The 13,429-nt window shown below is 39.1% G+C and overlaps 1 protein-coding gene across 1 annotated transcript in view; it reads left to right on the top strand.

Moving 5' to 3' along the window:
* The window catches only part of PLA2G4A (phospholipase A2 group IVA), a 104,744-nt gene that overhangs the window by 73,868 nt on the left and 17,447 nt on the right, over nt 1-13,429 (top strand). The window contains exons 10-14 of the mRNA XM_089515812.1: nt 758-872; nt 1,718-1,855; nt 2,889-2,981; nt 8,413-8,481; nt 9,330-9,572. Of these exons, the coding sequence (XP_089371938.1) occupies nt 758-872; nt 1,718-1,855; nt 2,889-2,981; nt 8,413-8,481; nt 9,330-9,572 (658 nt within the window). The remainder of the gene's footprint in view (nt 1-757; nt 873-1,717; nt 1,856-2,888; nt 2,982-8,412; nt 8,482-9,329; nt 9,573-13,429) is intronic.

The following is a 13,429-nucleotide window of genomic DNA, read 5'->3' as shown; positions in this document are numbered from 1 at the left end:
AGCAGAATCTTACCTTGTTCCAGACTAAGTAGAATGTATTTTATGTGGGACAATAACACCTAAGAATCAACGAACACATCAAATAGGAAAGTACAGTTGTTTTTCAAACAGTAGCTAACTGGTAGCTTTGGGAGGGGGGCAGTTTTTGAATTAAAATAGTAACTAAGGCAGGATACAGACCGCCAGAAAGAGGTGGCAGGGAGCCACCTCTCTTTTCCATGTAGCCGCACTGCAGCAACCAACGCAGAAAGAAAAGGAACATTGAAAAGCAGCTCCTTTTAGCGCCACCGCAAATCGCCTGTGGTGGTGCGAGCATGTCGCTGCCGCACGCGGCCATCTGGACGGCACGCAGCAATGACCACACAGCCGTGCACACCGTGTATATGGCGCCGCACAACGATGATGTCCTGGTGACATCCTAGGGTTGTGGGGCATCTGGAAACAGCGCCCTGAGGCAACCCTAGCACATCGCCAGGACGTGTTAAAGGGCCCATCTGTCGAGGGTCCATATGCTTTTTAAAATTAGCTCCCAAGCTCTGAAACTATTCTAGGCCTTGGTCTAGATCACTTCCATATTCTTGGGCAGGTTTGTTAAAAAGGAGGGTACTTTATGTTGCTTAGCTGATAAGTTTGAAAAAATTTTTAGGTAATTCTTTTCTTCTTTGGCCTTCTTGAATAGTTTTATAGAACTGTCAAATAATTGCTGGATCTCTTACTTCTGGATCTTACATTCCTTCTGCTCTCAACTTCCTTGTAGAGAATGGATGCCACTTTGTCTGCCATGAAAGAGAAAGTGAACAAGGCACAGTCTGCTCTGCCACTGTTTACATGTCTCCACGTTAAACCCGATGTATCAGAACTGATGTTTGCAGGTAGGTGGGCCTTCCTTAAATTATTTGAGGCAGTTTGTTAAGCTGTGTTATGTTAAAAATGTATATTAATATTCATGCATTTCTGGAAATTGCTGAATAAGCTATGCTACAACATAAGCTGCTGAACAAGCTATGCTAGAACTTTTTCTGCTTCTTCCTTCTACTACGCTGCCTTTTTTAAACCCATAATAATGTATTATCTGACATATGTGTGCGTGCGTGTCATCTGCCTTACCATACTTGTAGAAATACAGTTTGCCCTCCGTATCCATAGGGGATCCATTCCAAACCCCCCTGTGAATACCAAAATTTGCAGATGCTCAAGATCCCACTGTCCCTAATGTTGGCATGGCCATGTGGGCATGCTGCCACTAGGGCCAGATGCACCGAAGTTCTTCATCCCTCCCTCCCTTCCTTCTTCCCTCCCCCTTCAAGAGCGTCTGTCCCAGGCTTGGTTTCGGGGGTGGTTCAGAGGCAGAGTCTGGAGCCCCATTCGCTGGAGGGAACCAGAGCTGTGGCTTGGGTCTCAGAGCCCTCCCCCCTCATGCAACACCCATGTTGGAACTTCCAGGCTCTGAGATCCAAGCATCTGCCCTGGCCCCGATTCCAGCTTCCTCTGGCCTTCAGGGCTCCTACCTCTGCCTCCGAAATTCCCCTGAAGCCAAGCCCAGGGCAGAAGCCCTGGAGCACATTTTCTGTGCAGATGAACAATACTTCACAATGAAGTACTGAAGTGCAAATCATTTTACCACTATTTGCTCTCCTTTTCCTCCTTGGGGTGTCTTGAGAGCTAGAGAGCCCCCTTTTAAACCTATTTGTTCTAATGAATATTTGTGCTTTTACAGATTGGGTAGAATTCACTCCCTATGAGATTGGGATGGCTAAGTATGGGACCTTCATGCCTCCTGATTTGTTTGGCAGCAAATTTTTTATGGGAACGATAGTGAAAAAATATAAAGAGAACCCCTTGCATTTCTTAATGGGTAAGTAATGGATTGAATTATGTAACAAAGGAAATAATATGGAAGTACGTGAAGTGGGACTTTCCACCATTTGCTGTTGGATATTTATATTAGGGATAGGCAAAGTGGATTACCCAAATTTATTTCAATTTTTCATTAAAAATTGTCCCCTGACTACTTAGAAGGTATGGGGACAAATTCACCATAGTTGAGGCCCCACAGGCTACTTTAAACCCAGGAAAGTTCTCTTTTTTGCCAACAGTAAGTGAAAATGTAGTTCAAATAAAATTCAGGGTAGGGAAATTATACAAGGAAAAGTCTCTCAAGGTCCTATGAAGGATTAATGCAGTCTTCTGATCCCTAGCAGTTGCTTCTCTCAGTGCTCTAATTTAGATAGTACTTTTATTTTCTGAAAGTGATATGGCCAAACACCATATAATATACAAAATATAGTCTAATAATTGACAGCAACATTTTATATAGTGCATTTCATTATGCAATATCTTTACATATGTTAGTTTTATAATCCTCATAATGAAGGATGAATATTATAACCATGTAGAAGAGAGAGAAATAGTTAAGGCTTAAGAAACTGGCTTATCACAACCACTCAGTGGAGATATCAATGCTGGATTACTTGTAATTTGTGATGGGACATCATTATGTTCAATGAATGTCACAGCTATGGCTAGTTGTTTATGTTATTCCTGGAAGTATTATGTAGAAATAGGAAAAAATTGTACCACTTGGTTGATTACAAAACTTTGCTTTCTAAGGGCTGTAGTACACTACAGAGGGCTAACTAACACCATTTATAGGTTGCCCTTAGCTTTTCAGTCAAATGGATGAAATCTGATATAGCAGCTGGGTCAACAGAAAGAGGTCTATCTAGTGTAAGGCTTGAACTCTGCTTCTTCAAGCATCTAGTTAGTTACTTCAATCTCCTGACCATTGCATCTCCTATTCATCCCTTTCTTAAGATCTGCTCTAGTGCTTTAGATGCTTTCCAGTTAAAAAATACCATTCTTCATCATAATATTCAATTTTTTTTCAGGTGTCTGGGGAAGTGCATTTGCTATATTATTCAACAGAGTCCTTGGAGTATCCAATTCTCAGAATAAAGGACCCACAATGGAAGAAGAACTAGGTACTGTAATATTTAGCTTAGAAGAAATGCTGCTGAATTTTAGGAGATCTGTGTACATAGTTATTTCTGCTCTCCATTTGTTAGTAGACAGTGTTTTGCTGTGTTTTTAAAAGCCGTCTGACTTTCAAGTACCTTGATTATAAATGTTTCTGCTGTTAAAGATGTAGTATTGTATGTTCTGGACAACCTCTCCCAGTACTTTAATGTACAGTATATAATAAATAGAATAGGGGACAAGACAGAACCTGGGAGACTCTATAGGCCAGTGGACAATGAGCTGTGCAAGAATCCCCCAGCAGCACTCTGAGAGTGCTCCTCCAGGAAACATGGAGCCACTATAGTACAGTACCTCCAAGCCCCATCCCAGAGAGGTGACACAGAAAGATACCATTGTCAAAATGGTTTTGAAAGCCACCAAGATGTCCTGGAAAACCAACAGGGACACACTCCCCCTGTCCAACAAAGCAGTGGCCCACAGACTGAAAGTGATCAATATATATTTCCATCCATAAAAAAGGAGGCACAAAAGATTGCAGTAATTACAATACCATCACAACAAATTTCCCATGCAAGCAAAGTCATGCTCCAAATTCTGCAGCAAAGACTCCTACCATATATGGAGTGTGAAATCCCTGAGGTGCAAGCTTGATTCAGGAAAGGAAGAGCCACTAAAGATCACATTGCAAACATACATTGTATAATAAAGCATACCAGAGACTCCTGGAAGAAAATTTCCATGTGCTTTATTGACTGTAGCAAAGTGGTTGACTGCATAGATCACGAAAAACTGTGGCTTGCACAAAGAGGAATGTGAGTGCCACAGTGTCTGATTGCCTTGTATGTATAACCTGTACTTAGGACAAAATGTTGCCATCAGAACAGAATACAGAGAAACACAATGGTTTTCCAATTGCCAAAGGGGTCAGGCAAGGCTGCATGCGGTCACCCTATTTATTCCTCCCACATGCAGAAAGTATTATACACAGAGCAGACTTAGACTCAGAGGCAGGGGGAGTGAAGATAGGAGGAAGAAACCTAAGATATGCAGACAGTACTATTAGCAGAAACAAAGACCTGGAACAGTTACTGAAGAAAGTCAGGGAGGAAAGTGTCGAAGTTGGATTAATGCTGAACATTAAAAAACAAACAAAAATAATGACCACAGAAGATCTACAAGAAGTCACCCTAGACAATGAGAAAATGGAAATAGTAAAAGAATTCCCATACCTTGGTTCAAGTATTGATCAGAACGGAGACTGCAGTCAGAAGACTAGAATTGGAATGGGCATCTATGAAATCTGGACAAGATCATAAAGTGTAAAGACATAACTCTGAACAATACAGTGAGGATAGTGCAATCCATTGTATTTCTCGTCACCATGTACAGATGAGAGGGGGGAACGATAGGAAGAAAATTAATTCATTTCAGATGTGCTGGAGAAGAGTATTGAGAATACTATGGATGGCCAAGAAGACAAACAAATGGGTTGTAGAATAGATTAGTCTGGAACTCTGTATGGAAGCGAAGATTGCTAAACTGAGGCACTTGTACTTTGGCCACATCATGAGGAAAAATGAATCAATAGAATAGGCAATGATAGAAAGGTGGAAGGCAGTAGAAAGACAGAAAGACCACATGCCAGATGGTTGGACTCAATCAGGGAGGACATGGGCCTGGGCCTGCAAGACCTGGGTATAGAGGTTGAGAACAGGAGGTCTTGGAGATGTCTCATCCACAGGGTCACCATGAGTCAAAGTTAACTCAAGGGCAGTTAGCAACAACAGGAAACACTTGAGAGGAGAAGCCACCACATATTCTAGTACCTTGACTACAAGTTAGTAGAATCCAGTACAGTCTTTTTCAGAAGAGGTCTTACTACAGCCTTCTTCAGGAATGTTGGGATCCTGCTGTGTAAAGAGACGTTAATCACTTCCCTTGTCCATTCAGACAGTCCTTCACTTTAATAAGTCAGGAAGTACACATGTGGTGGCTCTTGCCAGCCCAAGTATGCAGTCCACATTGTCCAGCTCCACAAACTGAAAAGTACCCGTCAACATTAGACAAGCAAGGACCAAAGTTGCATCCACTAGAGCTGTATCAAATGTGGCATTCAAGTCAAAGTGAATCAATGATTTTTTTTTTTCTGTGAAGGGATAAGCAAATTCTTCGCACTGGTCTGTTGAGTTGCTTACGTTCTCTTTTGGGCCAGATTGCAATAGATCCCTGACCGCTCAAAACATTCTGTGTGGATGCAATAGTGTTAGTAAGAAAATACTTTTTTGCTCCCTTATGCTCACAGACATGCATTCTAGATCCCCATCTCTTTTGATTCAAGACTCCATCATTGTCATGTAGTTCTCTACTCTTATATTACAGTCATGGTGGTTAATTTAATTGACAATAACCTTTTTGTTCACTAGTTGTATTCCAGAGACATTTACCTTAACTGTGCTTTGATTTTACTGTTGTTTAGTAACAGTTACTGTGCAGATACATTAAAAATAGCTCAAAAGCTACTTTGACTGTTTTAATCATTTCCATTAATATGGTATTTCATCACTCTAAATATGTATTATACATAGTCTTTCATTTTTCTGCCATCTAAAATTAAATCAGAAATATTTTGAGGGCACTGAAATCATATCTCAGTTTGGTGAAATCTAAAATATAAACACAATTAAATCCATTACTTCAGTGCACATAGGTGTGAATAACTCTTGTGTTAGACTGTGGGGAAGGCATTTAAAACCAGAATATGTGATTTTGTTTCCTTTTTAGGTTGTTTCTTTCATCTTGCTCTCATTCCATCACCTCTCTTGAATGTCTGCTGCTTTGTCTTTACTATGTGGTGTTAATATATACAACAGTCTGAGTTGTGGCTGAGTAAACATACAGCTGAGAGCTAAAGTATGTAAATCTTCCATGACATAACCTTGCTACCAAGCCATATAGACAAGTACTAGAATGCAGAGCTGTCGCAATTAAATGTCCATACATGCAGTAAAGAAAAAAGACCTACGTACTTTGGTTGCAAGTCTTTTGTAATGATCCTTTACAACAAAGAAGCAAGCTCTTGTTATGAGCCTTCCTCTGTTTTTACTCACATGTATACAGGTATACAAATGTATGCTAAAAAGACTAAAAATTGGAGAGTTATCTGGACATCTTTTACAATAAGCCATTAAAAAAACCACAAATGTGAGTTTTTAGTGAGCTTGGAAAGCAGTAATCCATTTTGAACCGTTGTCTTGGGTTTCTTAAATTATAACATAGAAAGCTTCACTCAACAGACCAGCGTGAAGAATTTGCTTATCCCTTCACAGAAAAAAATCAGTTATGCCTGCTAGAATTTTGTAAGTTCTTTGGCCTTGTTTTCCTTTGCATCATCCTTTAGATACTTTGGTGGGATACAGACCGCCCAAAAAGGGCGGTCTCCCGCCACCCTGGTTTGCTCCGCAGGAAAGCTGCAGCCTCCAGACCACAGGGCTTCCCCACAGAGCAAAAAGAACCTGCAAAAACCAGGTTCTTTCTGCGGTGCAATTGTGACACCGCAGTGCACCAATGGTGCACTTGCGGCATCGCAATGGCACTGGGACGTGCAGACACTAGGCGTCTGTCATGTCAAAATGGTGGTGCCCATGTGTACAGGGCACCACCATTTTGACACCCTTGTCATGTGCAATGGGTGAGGCACGTATGGGCGGTGCACCCTCGGCCAACCCCTAGCATGTGACAGGGGCGCCGCAAAGGCCCATCTGGAGAGGGCCTTAGTTACATGCCCCTAGATTTTATCCTCGACTTATCCACGGGTCATATTAAAATCCACAATTTTGACCCTAAAACTTGCCCTTGACTTATACATGAGATCGACTTAGAGTCAAGTATTTACGATATACATCCAGTTCAAATAAATTAGTGCCCTATAAAATAAGACAGAAATCTACTCCAAAAATTATTATTATTATTATTATTAACCTTTATTTATAAAGCGCTGTAAATTTACACAGTGCTGTACATACAATCTGTACATACAATTCTAGCAATGCGCGTGAATTTCCTGTGCCAAAGTGCAGTCTGGGAAAAGCTCCACAATAGCGTGAATGCATCATTATTAGCTTCTGCACCTTTGCAGTAGCTCAAATGAAGCACTATTGGCAAACCATTCATGTGGTTTCCCTGTTAATAAGAACTTGCAAGACAATTCCAGGTTAAAAGTACTGGATGAGCGTGACATCATGTGAAAATGTTCATGCGAACATGCTATAATTATGCGAGCATTCTAATTTTCTCCCATTTTATAACCCCATGTGAGAATCTCCTTAGCCTCAGAGGATGGCAATGGCAACCTCCTCTGAGGAAACCTGCCAAGAAAACCCTGTGATTGGATCACCATAAGTCTGAAATTACTTGAATGCACAGAACAAGAACAGCAACAACAGCCATGATAATGGGTTTGTGACCATGTGGCAGTGTAGAACTGGGCCTTGATATGGTTTCAGCTTGTGTGTTTGAGGAGGTTCAACAAAGGGTAGATGTTAGGAAGTGGCTGGGATAGCAATTTTTTTTTTTTTTTGCATACTAATATCTCTGCTTTTAAACTGGAGAGATTACCTGTATTCTTCTCAATCCTATCTTTAAAAGCCTCTGGGGTGGGGTTAAGCTATGTGCACATTAAATATATAACATGCAGTTTCCCCTCTGTTTGTCTTTTACTCACAAGTAAATGCACAGGGCCCTGCTCCAAATCTTGTAGTTTGACCTTTAGCAAAAGAGATAACAAAATTATTCTGCTGCCAACCTGGCAAAGTACAAAACAGAATGAACTTGATCTACCAACTTAAACTGCTAGAGGTCATTATGGGACCAAAATATTTTTGATTTTTTTAGGGGGGGGGTACAGTGAGAGTGGGAAGTACAGAGACCCTTTAAAGTCTTCTAGGAGGCCAATGCAACCCTAACCCCTAATATTTGCCCATCCCTGCTACATAAATCAACCGAGTGAAGAAAAGTTACTATGTTTTTAAAAAGGAATTCCTTTGGTTTTAATGAAAAAAATAAAGTGAATGTTCTAAATGGGGCCATAGAACATGTATGTGTGTTTGTGAGGCTTGTCAGTCTTTACAGTCTTCTTTTAAAAATAGGAACAGCATATACTGTAGCTCTAATTACAGAAAACTCTGATGGCCTTTTGAATTTTCCCTGACTGATTTGTTCCTTTCTTATGGGTTTGGGGTAAAATAATAAATATTATGAAGCTAACTTTGCAAATTGTTGACTATGACACTGTTATTGCTTCCATTAAGACAATTGTGTAGGTGAGTGCACACAAGTCTATCCAAACCCCAAGCACATGTGTTGTAATTGCTGTTGTGTTTCTATCCCTGCTTAACCATTTAAGGTTTCAAAGTCTTTCTTCATGTTCATTCACAGAAAATATCAGGTTGCGCCATCTAGTGAGCAATGATTCAGACAGTGATGATGAGTCACAGGGGCCAAAAGGTAAGTCACGTCACCAAACATGATGCAAAATATTTCTATTAAGAGGTACTACCAATGCAAGACATAGCAAATAGGGGGAAAATAATGTTAATTAGAAGTAGTGAAATTAATAGATAGATTTTGAATAATTTTAAAATTAATAAATAGCTTGAATTATTTTGTCAGATTGAAAAAATTGCGTAGCTAATATGTGCTTTAAAGTATTTGACATAAACACATTTAAAGTGTTTCACATACCGTACCGTTCTGTTATCTTTAAAACAGAGGAGGTTGAGGAGTATGTAACCTCTGAGATCTTATTGGAATTCAGCTAAAACCATCCCTCACTACTGGTTATGGTGGCTTTTGTGTTCCTGTGTGTGATGTTTCTCTTCTTCCACCCTGTCAGTAACACTTACACTTACACATATCCTTTAAGTAATTGAGAAATGGTGGAAGCAATCCTGTGGAAACCCATAGAGAAGGGTTTGAGATAGTAACAGAGCTTAACAAAATCAGTCAGCGCAAGTGATGAAACATTTGACATCCTGATTTGAACTGTAATTTTGTGAGACATTTAGCCTTCTCTGTTAGGGAGCTCTGGTGCCACAACAAATTACAGTTCCCAGAGTTCCATAACGTTGAGCCATGGAAGTTAAAATGGTGTCAAACTGGATTATTTCTCAAGTGCAGACACACCCGTGGTCTAGCTGTTTTTATTAATAATAGAAACAGTTGACCAGTTACTTTTTGGACTACAGCTGCCAGAAACCCAACAGTCAGTGTGGCTGTGTATCTTTAATTAATTATTAATCTTTTCCATATTCTGTTATATGCTCATGCTCTTTCTGCTCATCATCCTTGTACAGGGTCAGAAAACCCAGATGCTGAAAAAGTACATGAACAGACCAGCCAGGAAAGCTGGGTTCAGCGCATGTTTATGGCTCTGGTGGGTGACAGCGCCCTTTTCACTACCCGAGAAGGCCGTGCAGGCAAAGTACACAATTTCATGTTGGGGTTAAATCTCAACACATGTTATCCACTTTCCCCTCTGTTTGGTCTCATCTCTCAAGAATCTGTGGAGGAAGATGAAATGGATACAGCTGTTGCAGGTTAGAAACATACCTTTTTCATTCTATTCCTCTCGGAATGAGAGAGGCAGACCATGTGAAGTGCAAATATTAAATGTAGTCCAATTTCAATTCTTTCTACAATTTCATTTCAGCCTCATTTTCAGTAATACTTGTTTCCAGATATCATATGGTCACAGTCTTAGGTTGACTAGATCACCTATAATTTGGTTCTTATATTAAAGCAAAACAATTATCAGGAGGCTTAGTAGTCAAGTGTTAGTATGCAGAACCTCAAGCTCTTGAAAGGGTGTTAGACTCTATGTTGCATCAGCCATAGTCTGCATGGCCAATGATGGAAGCAGGAGTCCAACAACATCTATTAGACATGTCTCTCCCACCAATTTAGGGTTATGCTTTTCACTTTTGATGGAAGATTGTAATCCTAGATAAGCCGATGCTGGGGAAAGGGATGTGCATTTCTTTCAAGAGCTTTTAGTTATTATCAGTAAATGGAACTTCCTTGAACAAGGCAGTATACTTTATAACAGACTCATTGCTGAAAACTATGTAATAGATTCATTACTGAATGAATAGTCTTTGTTGTGATCCAGCAAGACTCTTCATATTTTCTTTGTTGCTTAAGAAACTGTGCCCGTTCCTTGAAATGCCAGATCCAACCACAGTGATACATGCCTTGGTTACATCCCATTTGGACTAATGTAACACACTCTACATTGGGCTGCCTTTGAAGGTGTACAGAAACTTGGAGTGTTGCATCATTTTAAGTGTTTTAAACAATTTTATCTTTTTAACTGTATTTTTATTCTTTTAATAAGCAATCTATTTTAATATTGTAACAATTTAATTCTGTTTTAATGTATCACTTTTCTATGTTTTGAATTGTATTGTTCTTTTAATTTTGTGAGCCGCTCTGGGTCCCAGTTCTGGGAAATGAGGAAAAGAGCGGGATATAAATAATAATAATAATAATAATAATAATGAAACTACCAAAAATAAGAAAATAAGAAGCTACTTGTGATACTCACAACCCCATACTCTAAAATCTTTCAATACAAATTACTTATCATATGTTTGCTTCCTATATGGCAAAAAACCTTTAGGCCACTCGACATCATTTTAAATGAGGGCTTAGCACAATACACATAAGAAGATGTGAGCCACAGTGAAGCTTCTATTTATGTTCTCCCCACACTGTCTCTCATTGCTATGAATGGGGGCTGGAAGATTTTCCTTTCACCTTTCTGCAACTAAAGGCCCTTACAGACAGATCAAAATAAAGCTACTTTGGGTCACTTTGGAGGTATGCTGTTTAAATGATTTATGCATCCTAAGAAGCCAGAAGCTGTGCCAAACATGTGGTCCAGTCCTTAGGATTGGAGCGTGGCTTTGGCATGGCTTCTGGCCTCTTAGGACACATACATCATTCAAACAGCATACCTCCAAAGTGACCCAAAGCAGCTTTATTTTGGCCTGTCTGTATGGGACCTAAGTTTTATCTTATAATTTGGAGCAACAAATTGTGGCTAACACTGAATATAATTATTTTAAACTGATATAAAACAGGTTTTTGAAGCTGTCTTGTTTAAGTAGTTAATGTTAACCACAGTTTCTTGGAGGCAACAGTTACTGAAAGATTGAAATGAAAGGTCCAAATACTTCCACTTACCTATGCAGTAGGCAAAGAGGGAAAGGATAACTGTGCAACCTGACACTTTATGATTTGATCCTGCTCATGTATATGATGTTGTGCTTTATGGTAACAGTCACATGTAGTTCGTGAATCCCCAGTTCTCGAAATAGCAGGAGGCCTGTGGGGAAAAAACTTTCATGGCTTCTAGCAAAATACATAATCTCATTAGAGTGCCAGGAATTCATTAAGACTGATTTTTTTTAAAAAAAAAAATCAGTTGAACAGTGGATAAAATATGATTTTATCTACAAGACCTGTTATAGAGCTCTTCAGTTTACATTGTGTTTCTTATCTTCTGGATCAAGTGTAGTTATATTAAAAATATGTCCAGTTTTTAAACAGAATACTAAAGTCCAATATTATACTTTCAGTTGTTTTTTTTTTTTTTGGGGGGGGGGACTTTAAAATCATGAGAATTTCTAATCTCCTATTCACAAAGGAATCTTTAGCTTGATGCATTATAGTTCTTTAATGAATTTTACTTTTACTTTACCTTCCATCCTTCTTGAGGCAGGAGTGGGGGCCTGCATTGCCACATTAAACCCATCAGCATCCGCTCCCTATATAGCCCTGCCAAAAAGCCCTGAAATTTCCCATAGAAAGAAGGTGCATTTTTCCCCCTCAAGCACCACTGGTTTATAAGATGCTTCATTTCTTAGCACTTTTGAATACTGTTGCAACCTATTTACACATGTCTCATTCGTGCCTGTGTATCTTCTTCTATGGAAGCAACTTTGTGAGTACTTTCTGTACTGAGCTGAACTATAAACCAGTAGAAAAATGGGTGAGAAGCTAAAATGTTGTTGTCAGTGTAGGAATACTTCCTCTTATACTGAATGATAGTTCAGTAAACTGAGGTCCCTAGAAGCTAGAGCTGCTGACTTTTGCAGTAAATATGGAGCTTTCAGTTAATATTTTCCAATAAGCTTTTTTAAAACCAAAATCACTGAAATCCTAATAGAGAAATATGCAATGTTGGTGTAGGGTTTATTAACTCTGTAGTCCTGGATTATTATCCTGTTCACACCATAGCTCTTACTTATCCCCATCACAACAATTATCCCCTTCTTCTACAAGTCATTAGGTAAGGTGAAATTGTATGTCATCCTGGAACTGTAAACCGAACCTAAGTGCTTTGAAAGCTGAAATAAAACAGGAACATATGTTAGTAGAAATGCCTCTTTCAAGTAGCTGTCTCATCATTACCATCTGTGCTCTGCTAAATATTTTAACTACTTATAGCTGTTTTTAACTACTTATTGATAATATTTACCAATAGAAGGAGTGATGAAAAGGGCAGGAAAAATACAAGGGCTGTCAACTTTAGATTTCAAGCAGGTCTTTTTGAAACCATCAGTAAAATCCTAGTTTTCACAAGCAAATGTCCACTTGCTCCGTCTTCATACAGCCCTTATGATTAATATTTGTTGATAAGTTTATCCTCCATGAAGTTGTTTAGCTCCTTTTAAGTTTCATCCTTCATTACACTAGAGACATGTTTTGTTATATAATTTGTAAAGAATTGGCCTTACAAGGCTGTCATTTTACAACACTGTTAACATTCAAGAGTTTAATGTTGCCTTGTTTCATCCATGCACCATGTACACAGGGTTAAAAAAACAGGGAAAAAACCCTACAGACAAGGAAGTTTACAAGTATGTTGTATTTTCCTACTTGGGTACTTTTTTTCTCACACACAATGTTAAGTATGTATGAGAACAAAAGGAAAATGGGGGGGGGGGGGGAAGTCCCATGCAATTTTAATTTGGAAAGGCTGGGATGAGTGCTTGGGGTAAAAGAAAACAATGATACATCACAAAATTATTTTGTCGTAGCTTTTTTCCCTTTATTTCAGTATCCTTGGAGAGAATACTAAAGAATGTTTCAGGCAAATGTCTTGTCTACATTTAAGCTGCTTTTTTATGGCAAGAAACATCTGGAAATAAAAAAGGCCCATATTGGAATAATCCTAACCAAGTATGGTCTTTCATGCCAAATTAGTAATTATAAAAAAGAACACAGATTTGAGTCTCTTCATGAATTCCACATTTCCCATTAAAATAACCCATTCTTTTTACAGGCAGATTGGGGGGTAGGGCCCAGTTTGGGTCAGGGATGTTTCCCTTGGTAATGGCAGTGGCTCCTTTAGAAATTATTTAAATGCTACCACCAGAGAGATCAATGA

The sequence above is a fragment of the Sceloporus occidentalis genome, unplaced genomic scaffold, assembly GCF_023333645.1.
Source record: "Sceloporus occidentalis isolate IW3139 unplaced genomic scaffold, rSceOcc1.0.p SCAF_3, whole genome shotgun sequence".
NCBI lineage: Eukaryota > Metazoa > Chordata > Lepidosauria > Squamata > Phrynosomatidae > Sceloporus > Sceloporus occidentalis.
The sequence above is the reverse complement of the archived record's forward strand: the minus strand, read 5'-3'. Positions and strand labels throughout refer to the sequence as shown.